The sequence below is a fragment of the Schistocerca piceifrons genome, chromosome 10, assembly GCF_021461385.2.
Source record: "Schistocerca piceifrons isolate TAMUIC-IGC-003096 chromosome 10, iqSchPice1.1, whole genome shotgun sequence".
NCBI classification, from domain to species: Eukaryota; Metazoa; Arthropoda; class Insecta; order Orthoptera; family Acrididae; genus Schistocerca; species Schistocerca piceifrons.
The window spans coordinates 111,672,059-111,693,687 of NC_060147.1; the positions used below are offsets into that span (position 1 = coordinate 111,672,059).

Here is a 21,629-nt window from a genome sequence, read left to right on the forward strand (position 1 = left end):
GAGTGAAAATCTCATTCTGGAACCTTTTCAAATATTTATGAAGAAGCAGGTAAATGTGAAACTGGTCGATAGTTGACAGTATCTTTTTATCCCCCTTCAGCATATTTTAGTCAGTTTGGAAGTGTACTGCTGATAAGAGATTCATTACACAAAGAGCTTAAGATAGCACTCAGCTCACATTAACATGCTGTGATTAACTTAGTTGATATGTTATCATAACAGTCAGGCTGGGTGGGATAACCACGAGACTGCTCCTGCTGTCATACGAAATCACACTCCAGACTATATCTCCAAGCATAGATCCAGTGTCTAGCACGCAGATAGGTTGGTTGCAGGTCCTCAACTGGCCTCCTCCTAACCAAAAGGGACTGATGACCATAGCTGTTAAGTCCCATAGTGCTCAGAGCCAGCCTAACCAAAACACAGGCATCACTGGTCCTGAGGCAGAACCAGCTTTCACCAGAAAACACAACAGACCTTCACCCTGTCCTCCAATGGGCTCTCACTTGACATGCTGAAGTCGCAAATGGCAGTGGTTTGGAGTCAATCTACTGCATGCTATGAGATGTCTGGCTAAGAGTTGCCCTTGAAGTAACTGTTTTGTAACAGTTCATTGTGTCACTGTGATGTAAATTGCTGCTCAAATTGCTACTGCAGATGCAGTTTGATGGGCCAAGTCTTTGTGCAATTTTGCAGAAGGAACATTCAGATTCTAGTAGCACTATTACACGACCTCATTCAAATTCAGTGAGGTATTGATAATGGCGTATTTGTTGCCTTAAACGCTTTCTTGACTAACATCAACTCACCACATCTAATCTTAAAGGTAACCAAGGCTCAAGACCATTACAGCTTGAATTTAAAGCAAACCTGATTAGCGTCCTCATTGTCATGCTACTAGCTCCACTCTTATGAGACTGGTGCGAAATTTAAGTAGACATCATGTTTCAGATGTAGAAACAAGCCTACCAACTTTCGTGTATGTCGCACAGCTCCTTCTTAGTTTTGCAATTCTGTGTATATTCGCTAATGAAATTAGTCGTAGATAATCCATCACAATTTGAAAAAAAAAGCGATGTTCATACCTACAACGCTAGGGGGGAAAATGACTTTTATTACTCATTATTAAAGCTGTCAGTGGGTCAGAAAGGAGTCTCATGCCTAGCAACAAAAATATTAGGTCATTTTCCCATTAACACAAAATATCTGACAGGTAGCAAAAGCAAGTTTTAAATGTAATTTAAAATCACTTTACCTGGACAACTCCCTCTATTCGATTGACGAATTGCTGTTTAAAAACTGTGTTCATTAATGTTGAGAGAAATCATGTATACATATATCGTAAACTGACTGGGTCCACGACATTTCAATAGAAGAATCGTTCAAATGATGTACAGAACATGTAACTAATTAACTAAGGTTCTTTTCATTTCAATTCAGGAACCAGTATCAAGTGAATAATCTAGTTGTATACTACAGTCTCTCACATATCATCCTCATATGAGCTCTGAAGGAAATATTAAACTAATTACAGCATAAATAGAGCTGTTGGACAGCATTCCATGCACCAATTGAAAGGGAAAAAACCATGTTATGTTCCATAAAATGCGGTAACGTTGGGACACTTTTACAATTTTTTTCGTGTCTATACTTGTAAAACAAATTCATTAAGACCTTGTTTGTATATAAAGCCAGTCTTTCTCTTTAGGAATATGGACATAATTCATCTTTACAAGCAATGAAATTGTAATACATGTCCCAAGTCGAATTTTCCAATATCACGCCATTGTGTGGGGAAACATTGAGACAGCACCATTTGCGCTTTGGAATTCTAGGAGAAATCAATTGTTCCTGTGCCCACACATCAGTCGTTTATTTATGAAGATCTAAGGCAACAGTAAATTTATTACAGTTGTTTTTCCTTGGTTGATATGAGAACTAAAGGGGTCACCAATAAGGCCTTTGGTCCTTAATTGTGCTTCGAAATAGGCAAAACTAACGTTGTGATTCTGTCCTCAAAAGTGTATCCATCAAACAGTCCTAACTTGATTCGATTGTAGCGATCTTTGGAGAACCATTTTCGGTCCATGTTCTCAAAATTTTCTCCGCCTTATTGTGACATAAGGTGGTCGCATATAGCCCACTGCATTTCCACACAATGTTATTGATGTGCATGCCTTAGATGAATTTTGTGACCTCTCTGGCTCCTTGGTTCTCTTTTTGTGATAATTTTTGCAGCACAAGGATCGTCAATAACATTAGTTTCACCATAGTTCCAGATGTGGGTAGGTGTGATTCCACTTGCAAGGCTTCATTCCAGCTCGCCTCTGTGTAATTCTTGTTGGCTCTGCTTCAAGAATATGTTATGGATATCTGGGCATCATTGGTCAGTTATGATACTGAAAACGTTAACAAATATTTTTAAGAACACTTGGGGTTAACTGTGGCACAGTCGCAAAGTTATACCAGCCATGGCTGACTTTTTATAATTTTAAGGTGCAAAGTAATTCAAGGTGTCGCAGAAATGCTGTGACAAACGTTGAGGGGTTGCAGAGCGTGTCTTGAGGAACAAATTGAGGACAGGAGTCTGTGTTGAGAAACGTCATCCAATGATACTACAGAACATCACAGCTATAGGTGCCAGCATTGTGTCGCTAGGTCAGACCTTCAGTGGCAAATGTGACTTTGTAAGCTGATACAGTTTTCTTTCTGAATACCGAGAGAAATTCGAGATTTTAGAGGCTTCAAGGAGAAAAATAAACTGTATATCTGAAACATTCATCTACCTAGGCCATAAGAGCACCACATTCAAAGGAGACATTGCCTGTCTGAGCAGCAGCTAGCTCTATCTCCACTGGTGATCGTGGCAACCAGTCGCGATCGCTGAATATCAAACAACATTGCGAGACATTCCACTTACAGATGGTCAGCGTACGAAGTCACATTTGCTGCACAAGAGGTGGCTTAGCGACAGGCGCTGGAGCTTACTTTATCGACACTCCGTTTCGTCGCTGAATGACATTTCCGGACACCGGTTCCTATCCTGATTTTTTTCTCAAGACACCCTCTGCAATACCACAAAATTTGTCGCAACATTTCTGGGACACTTTGTATATGCACATAAAAAAAACACTGTTATGAAAGAAAAGAAGTTTCCGAGTATGTAATTTTCAAAATAAATACATGTTAGTAACGTAATATGCAGAGTTTTTTATTGGAGTATGACGTTTTCGGAAAACACATAACCCCGAAAATTTAGCCAAATGTATTCAAACGACAGTGGCGTGATAGCTTCCAAATGTTGGCAACACATGTTGCCGTAGCAGCGACTGGGTGTAATTCCAAACGAATAGCGTTGGCGCTTAATTCAAATGCTGAAAATTATGTGCTGTCCCGCAGTTACAACCCGTGTCCCAATGTTACTCTATTTCACGGTTGTAAAATGATAAGTGCATTACAGAGGGTGGATGTAGATATCAATTTTGATGTAGCTTTTGGGAACGTGCTGCCGCAGTTTCCAGGTTTAATGCCAAATTGTATTTTAAATTTGCTTTCGTAAACTTTAAAGTAATTAGAACCTGATTCTCGATCTCTATCTTTGTTCTTAAATTTATTTATGAAAAATTTGATATTATTAGCACTTGTTTATGTACGTTATTGAAGTATTTATCATTCGCCATGCAATTTTGTAAACTATATTAGATGGTGTTTTGGATTTGGCTGCGTTCTGATCAACGTTACAACATAGGTTATGATTAGCTACATCAGTAAATATAATCTGAGTACCAGGACGTGCATAGTTATTGCACTTCGATAGTCTTTGATGCTGAAAGTCTATTGTTACTTTTTTGAAACAATAAGTCCTATTGTACTGTTCGTGAGATTACAACTATATAGTTAAAGGTAGAATTTCGTTGCTTGTTATCTGCCTCTTATGACGGTGAGTAAATAATAATTCCCCACATATTTATCGTGTTAGTTAATGTCAGTTGGTCAGCAGGCACTTGGTAATTTATTTATCGTTTTTCTAATACAATTGTCTTCGTTTGGCACGACTTACTCGTACTGCTTTGTTTCAGATGAAGCAAGTACAGAAGCAGCCTGATGGTGAAAACACAGTGAGCGAACATAATTCAGAGAAATGCACGGAAAAAGAAAAAGAATTCGTAAGTATTGCGAGAGAACTTTCTTATTTTAGCGTGTGGTTAAAAGACGCTGTTTTAGTTAGCGCTGTTTGGTTGTTACGAAAGCGCTGAAGGTGTGCGCTGAAAGATAAGAATATTTTCTGAATAGCTCTGTAAGCCGTTAGAAACCAATGGGACATAGTTATTCAGGTCGCCTTTGAGCCACTAACTATTCATCCCTCAATGTTGAATGGAATGTGTTGGCAGTTGTAAGGAACCGGAAAACAATTGTGCAGGAATTGTTGCCTAGTCCCACGATTTGTTTAGGCTAATTGTCATCTGTAAAAATAAGTGAACATTTCTCTTTCCCAGACGGTGCATTTCTTGCGTTCATGCATGCGTCTAGGGATTAGTACCTTGTCCTGAAATATCCTGTTAGATAACTGTAACTTGATTTTTAGTATGCGTACGAGACGTAAATGGCTGTTGCTTGAGGGATGCTTTTTTTAAATGGAAAAAAGGTTCGATATAGCACTTTCCAAACAACTGTCATTTTCATTTGGAATTATTTTCTTGGATAATGTAACTGAAGGAAATAATATGTTTGTGTAGCCGAAGGGAACGGTAAAAATATAGTTTCTACTAAATGGGATCTCAGAATAGTAGAAGGCTTACACTGGAATTTCATTCGGAGGCGCTGTGATTCAAATTGATGCTAGGCCGTCTATGTTTACATTTTTCACGGTTTTTTTTTTTTAAATTATTAAGACAAACGATGAGATGTCAGGCCTACAACCTATTTCCTAACCCATCCTCCCTTAATTGAAGTTTGTGCTCAGTACGTAATAATCTCATTATGGACAGGACGTTAGTCTTGCATGCTCTGATTCTTGAGTTCGCCGATATGACATTTTCTTTCAATCCTTAATGGAAGAACGATGTGTCCAACGTGAAGTATGAAGTACGTCATCTCTCTCTCTCTCTCTCTCTCTCTCTCTCTCTCTCACACACACACACACACACACACACACACATTTTCGGTAAAATGCACTTATGGTATTCAAGGCTGTTTGCCTGTGCCGAAGTTTGTACCAACTCTCGTGATGGGACGATGAATCTTAATCGTGAGTCGGATGTCGGTAGCCAATAAGACTGCTCGTCGGTAATTTCCTATGATTCTAAAATAAATTTAGGATGTATTTTTGGTGATGTAACCACATCGCAATTTTCAGTAAAAACGGTAATAAGACATGGTAGTAGGTTATTACGTTTATCTCGAGCTACACTGCATATCATTGTAGTACAGCAGTCTTATTTCCGTGTTGAGATACGTTGGCTTCCTAGCATAGGCAAATTGCCCCATTCCAACATCATCCAGTCTTCGGCCTAAGCTACAGATTACTCTGTTAGCACATCTAGTTTTCTTCCATGGTAGGCTCGATGGCTTCGGCAACAAGCGACCAGACTGTCACATTCCAACGTAACTTAGGCCTTGGGCTTAGTTAAGGTCAATCTGACGCCACACCTAGTTGTTTTCCATTCATATGTAACATAATTAGGGTGACCAAACGCCCCAGAAAACAGGGATTGTCCAGGTATTTAATCGTAACAAACACTGCCCAGAAAAATCGTTTCGCGATGATTAAAAGCCCTGGAATTCATTTTGTAAATATATTTTATGAAATACTATCAGTTTTTAGATATTTCACTAACAAAACTAATTACATCATGGTAAAGTGGTCTGTTTCAACTCCATAGTCCCACAGTAATCACATTATGAACACTGATACAGTGAAACAATAACTTGGTGTGAGCTGTACTGTGGCTGGAATGAAGTTGTGTTGATGAAACAGTTGTGGGGGGGAGCAGCTTGAGATGAATTATGAAAATTGTCCAATTGTCAAGCTACTTAACCACTGTCAGTCAGAGTAGTGTAGTTGTTGATGTTGTGTCAGACAAGCTGTGGCAGTGTCTTCTCTTATTAGTCATATTGTTGCCATTGAGTTGCAAATCGCATTTCCAAAATATGACTGCAGATTCAATGACAGTTACTGTGAGGGCAGAAGGTTTATCAATAACGGTAATTTGATTACGAAACAGAGTGTTTCGATATGTAACTATTTTATTATTATCAGTCATGGTCAGCATTTGACATAATTGATCAAATCAAGTTGCACTTTAGCAGATTCAGTGCATCAAGTTGTAGTAAAACTCTAGAAAATTATTTTGTAAACCTTATTCAGTTTGAGAGAGACAAGTTAAAGCAGCCGAGCTTACACTAGCCTACTACACAGTAAAACATCACCAAACCTTTAGGTCTAGTGTTTGTACTAATAAGCTTATTAGCGTAATGTTTGATGATTCTTCCATTGCAGAAATGTTTAGTTCAGCAAGAACTACAGTATCAGCCTTAGGAAAAGGAGGAATATCTGAGCAACTGGAGCACCTCATATTCACCGTTACTGTTGGTGTTTGATTAGATGTAACTGAAGGGAGTGCCAGAATTAGAAAGTGTTGATGAGAAAGTGTGTTACTTGAAGGGGAAAAATTGAAATTGATGACTCAGTTTCCTTTGATCAATCTGAGATATTGACGCATTTTGGTGAAGAAAATCTTCACAAGTGGAATGATGAAAATGAAGCACTATTACAGTATCATGTCATGAAAAGTGCTTGAGCTTTTATAAAATATGTGACCATCTTCAGCATGACTCTGAGATGGTAATAATTTCAAGGTGTTTGTATGCAGTATCAACTCATAATACCAAAGTACAAAGAATATTTTCATTCTTGAATAATAAGTGGATTAATGAAAGGAATGGATTGGAAGTGGACACTCTTGAAGCAATAGTACAGGTCTTATAAAGCTGCATAATTGACTGTGTTCGATTTTACCATTACATCTCAAAGAACAAAGACATGGTTAAGAAGACTGGGAGCTGTGAAAAATACGGTTTTCTCCAAGGACATTCTACTCCATCTGCAAGCACTCAGTAATATTTAAAGCTTATATTAATTTTGTTTTATTAACAACACCATAGCTGTAATGCTTCGAAAAATTGTAATATATTTGTTTTTTATTATTTACGTTATGAAACAGTAAATTTGTATTTGTCTTTTTTAGTATTAGTATACAGGCTGTCATCAGGTTAACAATAGGTCTTCTTCTTCTTGTGTTTTGTTAGGACCCTTCAGGATCATGTGTGGCATGTTTTGCACGTCTTCTTTCGTCCCAATACCTCTTCATACTCTCGCTTCTTCTGTTTCTTTCTTCTTCTGTTGAGACAACTTTGATTTTGGTGTTTGGCCACCTCTGACCATCCACCAACCTTTTATACTTCTCCCTGTCCTGTACTACTGCCTGCAGATTCCTTTCTTTTATTCCTACAGCCTTCCAATCATCTCTGACTCCCTTCATCCAGTTGTTTCCCACATGACATGTTGCATTCCATATATTCTTAGCCAACCTCTCCTCATCCAACCTCAAAATGTACCCAACAAATCCTTATCATTCTCAATCAGAATTGTAGTCTGAAAAGGTCAACAGCTGGAGGGGTGGAAGAAGATGGGCAGTCATTTCAAAAGGAAGATTTGGCGAATCCCAAGGTCATCACAACAGAGTGGCATCTGTACTCCAGTGGAGCAGCCACAAAAAGCATCTGATTCCAGTGGAGTGGCCTGATTACATCCTCTGGCACTAACCACCTCAGTTGTAACCAGGCTACTGCAAATGCTGTACCCAAAGTCGAAACTTTGGTTTGTGAAGCAGTCATGAACCATGTGATAATTACAAATATACCCCAGGGGGCTAATCCCTCGTTGACCCGGATTCTGAGGAGCCTGCATCATGTGCGAAACAAAACTGCGAACCTACAAGTACCTTAAAATCCAGTCTAAATCACAGACACAAAATCAGACAGAATGAATAGGTGTTAACATAACATTAACATAAAAAAATTAAAAACACTTAGGTACATTTTGGGGGTCCATTGGAGTATGGCTGGTTGTATTCCGGTTTTCTGCAAAAATGACTTGGTCACCATAGAGATAATTGTAATCAGTTTGTACATTCCACCAAAAGAAATAATTAGATCCAGTGATTCTCATCGGCTATCATCTATTATCACCCAGCTGCCTATGACCAGTGACAACGAATTGCTAGCATCAGCCCACAATCCAAAAGACACAGACACTGTCAAGAGCACTTCAACCCAGTCAAGCTGCCAGCACATACACTATTTTATATTCTAAGGTGGCTTGCACAAGTGTTTTGAAAGCATTTCCCTTTGTACAGGGTGGAGTGCAATAAATTGCTGATTTGGGAATGAAATAAGAAAATAATGACCACATAGAAACTTACATTTTTATTTTTCTCATAGTGGACAATAATGGAATTTTCTAATTACACGGTTTAAACAGTATATGTGCCAAATGTCTACCTTCACAATCCACACACTGCTGCAGTCGTTTTCTGAAATTTTCATGCACCATTTCAAGCATGTCTAGTATTCTTGCAATTTCAGCCCAAATATTCTTCTTTAGGTCTTCCAGGGTGTTGGGGCAGTTGCAACACACCTTTGACTTTAGGTAACCCCTAAAAATAAAATCTTATGGGGCTAATTCCGTTGATTGTGCGGGCCAATTGAGATCCCCCATCCAAGAGATAAGCCTTCCAGGAAATGTTTGCCTCAAGAAATTGATGATAATGCCTGTTGTGTGTGCAGTGGCACCATCTTGTTGAAAGCAGGTATCCTGTAATTGCATTGCCTTGCCGTGAAAGCTGGCTGGAAAAACTCTTGCAGCATATTTAAGTAACGATCTGAACTCACAATTACAGTACGATGATTTTCCTGGGAAAAATAAGGGCCATTGATGCCTACTCGTGATACAGCGCATCACACAGTGACATGGTCCGAGTGCAGGTGTCTCTGGTGAATTTGCCTGGGGTTCATGTTGCTCCAGTGTTGCATATTCTGCTTGTTTACACACCCACTGAGGTGAAAATGTGCCTCATAAAAAAAAGAGCACATTTGCATCACCGGGTATGGTTGCAAGCATGTCTTTACAAGATATTCTTCATTTTACATAATCCCGACCTGACAGTTGCCACACACCTTTTATATGGGTGAAAATTCAGTTCATTATGAAGAATCCGTCAGAGAGAACATCTTGAAGTGCTGAGAGCAAATGGGTGTTTCCGAGCGGAGCATTTTGGAGATTGCAGTACTTTGCTCCAACTCGTTTGACATCTTGTGGCACTTCTCTCAGGTCCTCTTCATACAGATGACACATCACCTGTTGTTCTGAATGCATTTATCCAATTTAAAATTGATTGTTGTCCAAGATCATGTCCGTGTAGGGGTTCTGCAAATCGCAAATGAAAAGCACTTTGCACTTCTATGATCAAGTGGGAATTCAAGAAATACACTTCAACACAAAGTGAGTGCTCCTCCCATTGGTCACTAAAAACTACATCCTCTCTCCCCTATATTCAACCAACAGTACCACCACAACGTGAATTCTAAAAAAGCAATTCACTGCACTCTGCAGTGTACACTGATTGTGGTCTCCCAGTGGTGTTTTATTTTCTGCTTTTGCTTTGCTACCCTCAGTTATAGTTTCTGTGTCATTTCTACAGCTATATCTACACTCAGCAAAACCAGTGTGAAGTACATGGGAGGGGTACGCCCCATTACACCAATTATTAGTATTTCTTCCCATTCCAGTTACGTATGGAGCATGGGAAGAATGATTTTTTGAACGCCTCTGTGAGTGCAGTATTTATTCTAATCTTACTCTCATGATCCATACGTGAGCAATACAAGGGTATTGTAGTATATTCCTAGAGTCATCATTTAAGCCAGTTCTTGAACCTCTGGTAACAGACTTTATCGGGATACATTTAGAAAGTCTCTCAGAAAGACTCTTTAAGAGTCTGCCAGTTCACTTTCTTCAGCATATCTATAACACTTTCCCATGAATCAACAAACCTGTGACCATTTGTGCTGCCCATCTCTGTAAATGTTCAATACTCCCTGTTGGTTCAATACGGTATGGATCCCACACACTTGTGCAGTATTCTAGAATGGATCACATGAATAATTTGTAAGCAATCTCCTCAGTACACTGATTGCATTTCCCCAGTTTTCTACCAATAAACTGAAGTCTGCCACCTGCTTCACTCTCCACTGAGCCTGTTTCATGTCCCTACAAAGTGTTACACCCAGGAATTCATATGACTTGGTGTATTCCAGCTTTGACTGATTGTCATTATAGTAAATGGATACTATGTTCTTCTGTTTTGTGATGTGCACAATTTTACATTTCTGAACATTTAAAGTAATTTGACAATCTTTGCACCACTTTGAAATCTTACCAAGATCTGATTGAATAGTTATGGAACTTCTCTGAGACCGTACTTCATTATAGGTAACAGCATCATCTGCAAAAAGTCTGATGTTACTATTAATATTGTCTGCAAGGTCATTAATATACAAGTGTCTGGGCACTTACCTTGACAATCGTAACATATGACGAGAATTTCCTTGGATTTTGTTAAAGGGCTCTTGATGAGATTCTGCTATAGTAGCTGTTGGTCTGCCCTTGTTGCTGAGTAGTCAGTGTTTCTGACTGCCATGTGGAAGAGCAGGGTTCAGTTACCAGTACAACCAAGGTGGACTGAAATGAAGTTTTCTCAGCCCCATGACAAGGCAGCCTGTCGGCATCAAACAGTCCTCTAGTGGTGAAGGTAACTGTTTAATTTTGGGTAGGTTTACCTTATATCTTTTTATAAAGGAGATCCATGCATCCATTCTTCTTGGTAGAAAAGTTGTCTTTAAATTTCTGATCACTTATAAGTTGTTTTAAAACCAGGTTTTGTTTCTATGGAGGCATTCCATTTAATGGGCATTACATGTGCAAGCATAAAAAACTCAAAGTTAATTACATTATGAGAAGGAAATTTTGCTACTCACCATATAGCAAAGATACTGAGTCGCAGGGCACAACAAAAAGTCTCACAATTATAGCTTTTGACTATTAAGGCCTTCATCAACAATAGACACACATACGCACATACACACACTTTCACGCAAACGAACTCACACACACTACTGTCGTTTCGGTAACTGAAACCACAGACTTTCCTTCTCATAATACTGTTGCATTCATTCCATCCTGGATTTTCAAAATTAATCATTGCATTTAAAATAAGATGATTGATAGGAATTGCATGAGTAAATGAACCTGGGTTCTATAATTGACTTTTGATGAGAAGAAGTGTATAATTTTGTGAAAGTAATATTTTTTTACGGAGAAAGTATTGTAATGGTCGTTAACTTAAAATTGACTTCTAAAAGCCTATAAGTATAAAAAAGTTAGAAATTCTGTGAAATTTGAACTTCAATCTTGACCACAAAATTCTGAGGTAGAAGTGAAGAACAAACTGATTTTCTTTTTATTGCAGAGCAAATAATTTTAATATTTAACAAAATATATAAAAAAAAAAATAATAGTGATGTACCACGTGTTTTATGCAGATTGTAACAGGTGTTACATATTACATCATCCTTATGAATTCTAGACTTGTTTACATTCTAAATAATAATGAGGATCTTATGTTCTAGAAGAAGCAAAGTTAGGCTTTTGAAGGTTCTGAGAGCGAAACAGTTGTATTCAAACTTTTTTTGTGAAACATCAATATTTTTGCCACATTCATTAAAAAACTCTTCCTTCTTTCATTTTACTACTTGGGAAACGTAATTTAGCCATTATATTGCTTAATTTTACATAAGAAACATAATTTTCTTTTGATTTTAATAATGTTCTACCAGTTTCACAATATTGCAAAAACATTATTTTCACTTCATTTTCTTCAACCACAGCACTTCGGCATACACCAACATATTTATATTGTTTTAGATTCTTTAAATTATCTTGGCTACTTTCAAGGCAAATTGAACTAAAAGAAACAATCCTGCGTTCACTTCCCCAGTCTCTATTTTGCCTAACTCTTTTTCACAATCAGAGTAGGCTTGTTTGTACTGAAGCATTGTACTAGCATTTAGTTGCTCAACTTCTGGAGCAAAAATAGTAACTTTCTTCACTTCTGGCCAACATACTGTAGACAGCAACACATGCTTATGGCCATACAGCCTGAAGTGATTGAATCCCTGTATTTGTTGTATGGAGCCCATATGATCCCATCTTTCCTTAAATGTTAACTCTTTATCAGTGTATGTCTTTTGGACACCTTTCACATGCTTCTGAATGTAAGGATGAAAAACTTCTGGTTATGAAACAATAATTCTTCTAGATTTCACAACCATCCAAACACTGCACTTAACGTTGTCACCAAACCCATCCATAGCACCTAGCCATGGCAGCTGGGAAAAAAATACCACTACACTTCTACACCATAATCACATTTCATGTGACAGATTTTCAACAGAACAAATTTATTTTTGAACTGCCTTGCACACTTGACACTAAAAATTATAAAATTATTGACCAGTGGGGTGCATTTAACCTTTATGAGGCCAGGTGAGGAGCTTGATGATTGAGAAGTTGTACCTCTGGTCATGAAAATTGACAATGGCTGGGAGAGCAGTATGCTGACCACATGTGTATCCACATCCACATCCAGTGGTGGCTATCGGTTGAGGACGACACAGCAGGTTTTTGGGGCTTCCAAAGCCTGTTCAGATGCAAAGAGAGAAAAAGAGAGAGAGAGAGAAAGAGAGAGAGAGTGAGAAGCTTCCAAGAAATGCTATGTTTCTGGTGTGATTGTAAACTTTCACACTCCCTTAAAGCTAACTGGTAAATGACTGGAAAACAGAACACGTTCGGCTGAAGAATCTCTTATTGTGCTGACGTGAAGTGTAATGCCCCATTTTACACTCTATTGTCTTATGGAGTTATCTTATAACCAATACAACTAAAGGAAACAAAGAATTTATTAAGCACAAACGAGCAACAAGATTATTTTGTAAAGTAGATAACAGCACATATTGCAGAGGCTTCTTGAAGGGCCATGGGATTCTTATATTCACTTCTCAAAACATATATCCATAAATAGTTTTTGTAATTGACAATAAACTTCAGTTTCAGCTGAACTGTAATTTACAAAGTCATAGGACAAGACAAAAATGTTTTGCATATACAGGGTACCGGTACATCCAAAAATGTATACACATTTTGAACAGCCATAGAAAATCCATTTTTTGTTCTACAGGGTGAAGTTTCTAGAAATGGAAAGATTAAAGTCCAGTTTGTAAAGTAAATCTACAGTTTATACCATTTAAGGCAACATCGGTTTTAACAACATATTGGTTATAACACAGAAATATAATGGTCTCATCTAAGTCCTATGTAACACTATAGTTAAGAAATTGATTAGCATGACATATTGCTTATTACATTTTTTGGAGAAATATATTGGCTATAACGTCTGATGTTCATTTTTGTTTTTGACATATTTGGGGATTGCCAACAGCAGTGTAATGCTTATTTTCAAACTCTTGCTTTCTGCAGATTGTTTCGTATCAGGAATTAAAATGAAAGCATCATCAAATGCAAAATGTGGAAAGCAAACAGAGATAACTTATTACTTTAAGTAGGGACCACATACTGCAATATATATGCATTATTGTATTACATTTTGAAGTTAAAGCAACTGGTTATAAAGCAATATAGTATTGCCATTGCTGTGATTGTAGAAAAATAGAAAATTAAATTCCAATATGTGGTATTTTTTCAAAGTACAGAAGTGGAATAATAGTGTGTTTCTTATTGATGTATTGTGGTTCTGTGCGTTAGTTATTTTCAATGTGTTAGGTATAGTACGCCACATTTGTATAACATTTTAAAGAGAAACATAGGAGAAAGTGTGGATCTTCATGTAAGTTTGTATAGAAAACTATCTTTTCTTTTTTGGTACTGTTGATTAATTTTTGTCATACAGTAATTTAAATGAAGCTGTGTCATTTAATTACTCATTATAGCACATACAGAAAGTTTTAAACATGCTCATCATTTTATTTCATACATTATCCAAGACTACGTTCCATATTGTTGAACAGTTATTGCTACTTCTTTCTTCACTTATTAAAGGTTTTTACATTTTACTGGAATTTTATTGCTGTACGTTCCGCATAAACATAAGAAAAATTCCTCTTCAGTCCCTTTCCACAAATACTGTATTGTAAATACTGTAGGTGTGCCGTACCGCAAAGCATCACCTGCAGCACCTCTCCTGGGCCAACTACATTGGATGGATCATAGATAACTGAAAAATTGCAGCCTGGTCAGACAAGTCCTGATTTCAGTTGGTAAGAGCTGACAGTGGTGCTCAAAAGTGGCTGAGAGCTCACAGAGCCGTGGACCCAAGTTGTCACAAGACGCTGTACAAGCTGGTAGTGACCCTGTAATGGTGTTGGCTGTGTTTACATGGAATGGACTGGGTGGACTGGTCCAGCTGAACCTCTTAGAGATCATTTGCAACCATTTGTGGACTTCATGATCCCAAACAATGATGATGGAACTTTTATGGGTGACAACGTGCCGTGTCACCAGGCCACAGTTGCTTGCGAATTGCTTAAAGAACATTCTAGACAATTTGACTGAATGATTAGGCTACCCAGATCACCTGACATGATCCATATCAAACAGTTATGGGACATAATAGAGAGGTCAGTTTGTGCACAAAATCCTCCACTGGCAAAGCTTTCGCAATTATGGGCAGTTATAGAGGCAGCATGGCTCAGTATTTCTGCAGAGTACTTCCAGTGACTGGTTGAGTCCATGCCGCGTCAAGTTGCTGCAGTACGCTGGGCAAAAGGATGTCTGACACAATATTAGAAGGCATCACCTCAATGTAACTATTTAATGTAACTATTTAATATAGGAGAAGGTGTAATAGATTTTTTCAAGGTAGTAATTTTTCTGCTAAGTCAATGGATTACATTAAGTTGGGATGAGCACAAAGGTTATTAATCAGTACAGTGATGATTTATTGTTAATGCAAAGAAGAAACTTTAAAGAAATGAATATGGAGTGTGATAAATTTCTAATTGCTGCTGGCATAAGTTATTAAAGAAAATAGTGTTGTTTTATTGATAATACACTTTATGGATTTCAAATGGTTGCTTGTCTTTCTTTAATTTATATCTCAGTTCAAGAATGTGGTGTTTAACATCCTCGAATATTTTCTTCTTAGTGGTCTTTAGAGAATGCGATAATGGAGGAATGTCATAACTCATATTTGAACATATTCTTTTGTAGGAAGACTCGACACCAGAAGCAGAAACACATTCAGAACTCCATCCTGCTGGCTTCACGTACAACAGCACGAGCTGTGAGCCCTACTACCTTGACATAAGTCAGAATGAGAGAGTAAGCTCTTATAGTATATTATTCATTTTACACTAGTTCTTCTGATTATTAAAGAAATTAGTGGTGACTTAACTGATAATACACTTTATGGATATGAAGCAGTTATTTATCTTTTGTTAATTTATGCATCAGTTTGAGTATGTGGAACTCCACATACTCACTGTTGCATATTATTTATTTATATATAAAAACAAAGATGAGGTGACTTACCGAACAAAAGCGCTGGCAGGTCGATAGACACACAAACAAACACAAACATACACACAAAATTCAAGCTTTCGCAACAAACTGTTGCCTCATCAGGAAAGAGGGAAGGAGAGGGGAAGACGAAAGGAAGTGGGTTTTAAGGGAGAGGGTAAGGAGTCATTCCAATCCCGGGAGCGGAAAGACTTACCTTAGGGGGAAAAAAGGACAGGTATACACTCGCACACACGCACATATCCATCCACACATACAGACACAAGCAGACATCATGTCTGCTTGTGTCTGTATGTGTGGATGGATATGTGCGTGTGTGCGAGTGTATACCTGTCCTTTTTTCCCCCTAAGGTAAGTCTTTCCGCTCCCGGGATTGGAATGACTCCTTACCCTCTCCCTTAAAACCCACTTCCTTTCGTCTTCCCCTCTCCTTCCCTCTTTCCTGATGAGGCAACAGTTTGTTGCAAAAGCTTGAATTTTGTGTGTATGTTTGTGTTTGTTTGTGTGTCTATCGACCTGCCAGCGCTTTTGTTCGGTAAGTCACCTCATCTTTGTTTTTATATATAATTTTTCCCACGTGGAATGTTTCCTTCCATTACATTGATATTATTTATTTATTTATTTTTGGTGCAAAGATACCTATCCCAAATATGACGGCAAGCTGAAAAGTAATGACTCAGAATTTTTTTCTGTGAAAACTCTCATAGTTTTTCAAACAAAAAAACTTTATCAGGGTTGCCACAGGTTCTCGAAATCAGGGAATATCAGAGAAATTCAAACACATCAGCAAAACATCAGGGAAATTTGAAAAAAAAAACTGGAAAAATCTCATTTTTGTCTCTGTAGATGAAATGGTTTGTTTACTGAGGCGTCATGCATCGTAGCTGGCTGGGTTCAGCTGAGTACGTGTGCCACTTCTCTACTCCGTCATCTTTACTACTTCTCCCCTTCCTATCACTCCACTCAGCTTGTAGTCAGTGTTGCCACCAGCCTAGCAGCTGCCAATGAAAGGCAGGGAAGTACGAGGAATGGTTTGTTTGAATCTGAATCTCAAAGACAATGGTCATGTGTGCGTCAGTTCCTCATCACTACTACTTCTCCCCTTCCTATCACTCCACTAAGCTTGTAGTCAGTGTTGCCACTAGCCTAGCAGCTGCCAATGAGGGGCAGGGAAGTTCGAGGAATGGTTTGTTTGAATTTGATTCTCAAACATTGTATATGCAGTGTCCGAAGACAATGGTCATGTGTGCGTCAATTGTATCTGAGTGATTGTGTGAAAGTGTGTTTGCTCTCATTTTCTGACAAAAGGTATGACTGAAAATTTAGTTGTGAAAGTATGGTTGTCTTTTCTACATGCCTGTCTGTGGCTCAGCAATCATCTTTATGATGAGAACTTTACATGAGAACTTTCTCCATATTGATTTTATACTTACTTCACCTGATTACTCTCTACCACTGCATTTTAACTTCTCTTTTTTAACTTATTTTTTACTTCTTACTCTTGTTTATAATGTGTATAACAACACCACATACACACAATTCTCAGCCCTGTGCATTCTGCTTCTGCTTATCGATACATATTTTCTTACCTTTCACACTCTTACATCATTCTGCATCTGCTTATTGATATACATTTTCTGATCTTTCACTCTCTTACATTTATGAGATTTAGACAACACTTGACTATATGAGTACTTTCAATGTACTTATTTTTATTATATTAGGAGAACGTTAGTATCTTGTCTCCTGTTCTATAAAATCCTTCATTGTGAACATACATTAACCTGTATATTGTAGATAAGTTAGCAAAACTTCTCATTAGCTTGTTAACTCTTCAGTAGACAATCTCTTGTTCTGTTATGCATGTTAGCATGCCATCAATTTTCCTAGACTTCTATGTCCTTCACAGACTCTTCACCCCTACGGTATGTGGCATGACTGATGTGTCAAGTAATTGATACTCAAAAAAATTCTGTCAGTCTGTTGTCACTATTGTACATGAAATACTCTCCAGTGCAGTCCTGCTGTTACAGGTTGTAAGTTCAATTATGTGGACTGTAAAGAGAAAGGATCCTGCAATAGTAACTTTACATATGGACAGAGGGAGGATAGATATGGTACTCCGGCAGAGGGGTAAGGAAAAAAAAAAAAAAAACAAAGAAGCAGATATGTTAGGACTGAAGAAGAAAAGAAGACAGTACCCTATAGATAGATTATCATCATCTACTTCAAGGACCCTATCTGCTAAGGTTCTTCAACATGGAGCTAGAGGAAGAAGGTGTTTGGCATTTCCTACAGAATGGCTTTGCCACAGTTTTACGATTACAGAAAACCTGAAAATTGTCAAACAGTCACTATAATTGTTGAAGTCGGTCTACTCGTCTGTCAATACTATATAGAAGTGATACCTCACTATTCATGTCTCACCCCCTGCCCCCCTAAAAAAAAGAGGAAAGAAGAAGAATCACACATAGACCCACCATAGTATTCTACTTTAATCAGTTTTATAAAATGTATAAAACCGATAGCATTTTACTCATAATTCTTAAATATCTTTTTACTACATTCATAATTTATCGAAAGGATGCTACCATTGCTATTTCATTTTTCTATTTGTTTTATAGTATAATATATACTGCCAACTCCTAATACTATCATATGAGGATAAAACTAAAGTTGCTCTTATTTGTAGTTTTTCATGTACCACATATACATGGTAACATGCAATTAAATAAATGACATGGGAATATTAACTGCCATATATACATGACAAATTTAATCTATGGTACAGTTAAGTTTATGAAGTAATTAATCATCTATTATTTTAATGTAGCGGCTTAGTAGTCCAAAACAAGGATTGGATGCTATGCGTCCAGCTGTTGTGTACGTAATGGCCTATATTTTTTGTTTTCATGTCGAGCTCAGTCCCCTTTTGCCGTCTTCCAGTTATTTTTATAGAATAAGTGGTAGTAGAAGGTATTACTGTATTAAAAGATAACAGGCTAGTCGAAGAAGAAAGAAATTGTCTCTGGGAAAACTAAAAAGAGAAATACAAAAATAATTTAACTGGGACAACCAGTGCTCATCAATCCACCGAATTCACAAAGGACATGAACTCTCCAGGGACCTTGAATCTTCTGTATGCATCTGTATTGTACAATCCTTTATTTTGTCCCGTGTCAGGGTCTAGTATGTATACTACTTTCGGATGTGGTACGTCTTGCGCTTTGAATGGTCCCCTGTAGTGAAGGAAAGTTTCATTTGTCTCCTTCAAGTTTGACCTATTATGAAAATCACATGCTAATACCAAATCATCTATTTGAAAAATAGATGTAACTGCTTCATCATTATAAGGCTTGAGTCTTTTTTGTGCTTGTGTATGCAGATTCTCCTGCACCCTCTCTTGCAGTTTTTCTAAGCAGTCCCTGACAATAACGGCCAGGTAGACATTTTCAACGAGGGGTGTATTGTCTACCAGAGCTATTTCTGTTGAGGTATGCTGTTGTTCAGTTAGAAGTACCTGAAATTCATGGGACTAACTGTGCCTGTATAATATGTTTCATTGAACCGTAAGTCCTACACTATCGTCATGATTCCTTTTGTTGTTCTGCGAAATTTCATTAAAATGAGTGCTATAGTCTGATCCATGGACAATGGTGGTTTGCACATGTCGAGGAATGGATGAGGATTGCATTGCTGATGATTCCAACTGACAGTTGCAGTACGCATATGCGCATGCTTTCCGCTTAAGGAAAGCATGTATCCTGCACACTATGTCTCTCCCTTGCTTATGCAGAATGTATCATTTACCACCACCATCAGTGTCGACAACCCGCAAAAAAAAAAGGTATAAAAATTCTCTAAACAATTTGCTACGATTACATTCAATGCTCACATTAGCTACAGCATTCAGAGCAGAGTGCTTCGAACACTACTGAACACTTATTAGCTGTCGTGGAAATCGTGGTGTAGGTGCGCAGAACAAGCCTAAACTCGACTGTCATTGTTCGTAACTCCAACTTTAGTGTTAGTTAATTTACTTTCTTTTGTACTGTGTGAGCTACAAATTTCTGTAATGTTCCTCCAAATTAGATAAAGCCTCAGGTGTTCTAATTATTCCCCCAAATTCTTGGCATTTTTATAATGCTGGGACATGCTCTTTTGTCTCTGAGATTTGATCCTTAAACTGTTTGAATTCTTTAGCAGCAAACTGACCTACATTGTTAATGTTGCCATCTAATTCTTGAAACTGGTCTTTGACTTCCTCTTGAACTAAATCACATTGGTTATCTATTTCATTCTTCAACTCCTTAGATAACTTTATCAGTGTTTCTAAATTTGTTAACTTAGTTTCTACTGTATTAGTTAATTCTTTCTTAGTTGACTCTAAGTTGTCGCTTAATGTTTCCACTGTATTAGTTGATTCTTCCTTTGTGGACTCTATCTTAGTGTTTAGAGTCTTAATTTGCTGCAACAAGGCTCGTAGGTAGTTGGAAGCCTCTGTGGACATGTCCGTTGTGAATAATGGCATATAATGTAAATATACTGCTTTCTTTTGTTTACCATTTACTCAGCTAGATAAACTGTTACCTTACACAGTTAGTACTAGCCTTATACCACAAAAACAATGCCTGGCAAAATTGATGTCTCAAAAGAAGTGATTTGAAGACTGCAGTTTGGCATACCGTGATACCCCTGCATCATTGCTCACCTTCTACTGCATCACTGCCATTATCAGGATTCAAAATCTTCTTCACCAAACCCACCAAAAAGTCTTCTTCTCTGAACCCACTGAAAATTGTTTACATTTTAGTTGAAAAAAAAAATGCTTTTATACACACGTCAACATTATTTTCGGAACACATGAACTGGATTTCAGTTGATGTATGTGTTAGTCAAAAACTGTAGAACTGTGGATTGTTTTCAAATTTCTTTACTTATCCAGAACATATCAGTTCACTTTCTCCATACTATTTCGTAAATAGCTTTTGACGATACAGATACATTTGTCCACTTATATCTTTTTAGTTTGTTTCTTTTGTGTTGCTCTTGACAAGAGGCCCTAGAGTGCTTGGTATATGCGGAATGTTGTTAGACATCTTTTTTTGCCATTCTTACAGCAGGAAGGTGATCTGTTGTTTCAACATGCTTGGCCATGCACTGACTGTGAAACTCTTATGTGCTGTGCAAGACTTGCAGCAAGTCCCCTGACTAAGATGGCCAGACTTGTCTCCAATGGAAAATGTTTGGCATATGATAGAATGAGAAGTGACTTGTGTGACTCACCAACACATACAGAACTACATGAACAGGTCAAGTAAACATGGAGTAATGCATCCCAGAACAGTATCTGTACCCTCGACTGGATGCATTGCCACCCATGAAGGGTACACCGTGTACTAATGTGGGTGTTCCAGCATGGGTCAGTGCCTGGTACCTCAGAACTGCTCGTATTCTTGATCTGTAAATGTAATAATTTTATGTACTCCATACGCACTGTTGCAACAAAACTTGAGTGATTTGGAAACCTCTAAAAGGATGTACTGATTTTTTTCTGTTAATTACAAGCATTCAGTGTTGCCAATAATATCATTTCACTTTTAGAGGCTCATTAAAACAGCCTGTTTCTGCCACACCCTGTGTTTTTGTAGCGCCGCTGTTGTCTTCATGTTTAAGCTGTTTATTAATACATTTTCATTCTATATAAGAGGGGCCTTGCGGAGATACCTCTGCATGAAGACAGGATAGATGCTGGGAACCTGTGAAGTGTCTTCAGTGCTAGTAAACATTATTACCGTTCAGTTATTTGTTCACAATAGTTTACAAGTTGCCTTTCTTCTGAATAAGTCTCAGCTGTTGTTCATTCAGCTGCATGTTAGCTGATGTCCATCCAGTCACCTCAGCAGTTGTATGCCTA

At 37.8% G+C, this 21,629-nt stretch overlaps 1 protein-coding gene across 3 annotated transcripts in view; it reads left to right on the forward strand.

Moving 5' to 3' along the window:
• The first annotated feature begins 3,004 nt into the window (after nt 1–3,004).
• The window catches only part of LOC124719081, a 41,944-nt gene continuing 23,319 nt past the window's right edge, over nt 3,005–21,629 (forward strand). The window contains exons 1-3 of one of the 3 annotated variants that reach the window (XM_047244761.1): nt 3,005–3,034; nt 4,080–4,166; nt 15,404–15,514. In XM_047244761.1, the coding sequence (XP_047100717.1) occupies nt 4,080–4,166; nt 15,404–15,514 (198 nt within the window). In that variant the 5' untranslated portion in view covers nt 3,005–3,034. Of the gene's footprint in view, nt 3,035–4,079; nt 4,167–5,171; nt 5,249–10,741; nt 10,872–15,403; nt 15,515–21,629 lie in introns of those variants that run through there. The other 2 variants (XR_007005980.1, XR_007005981.1) reach the window with 2 other exon arrangements.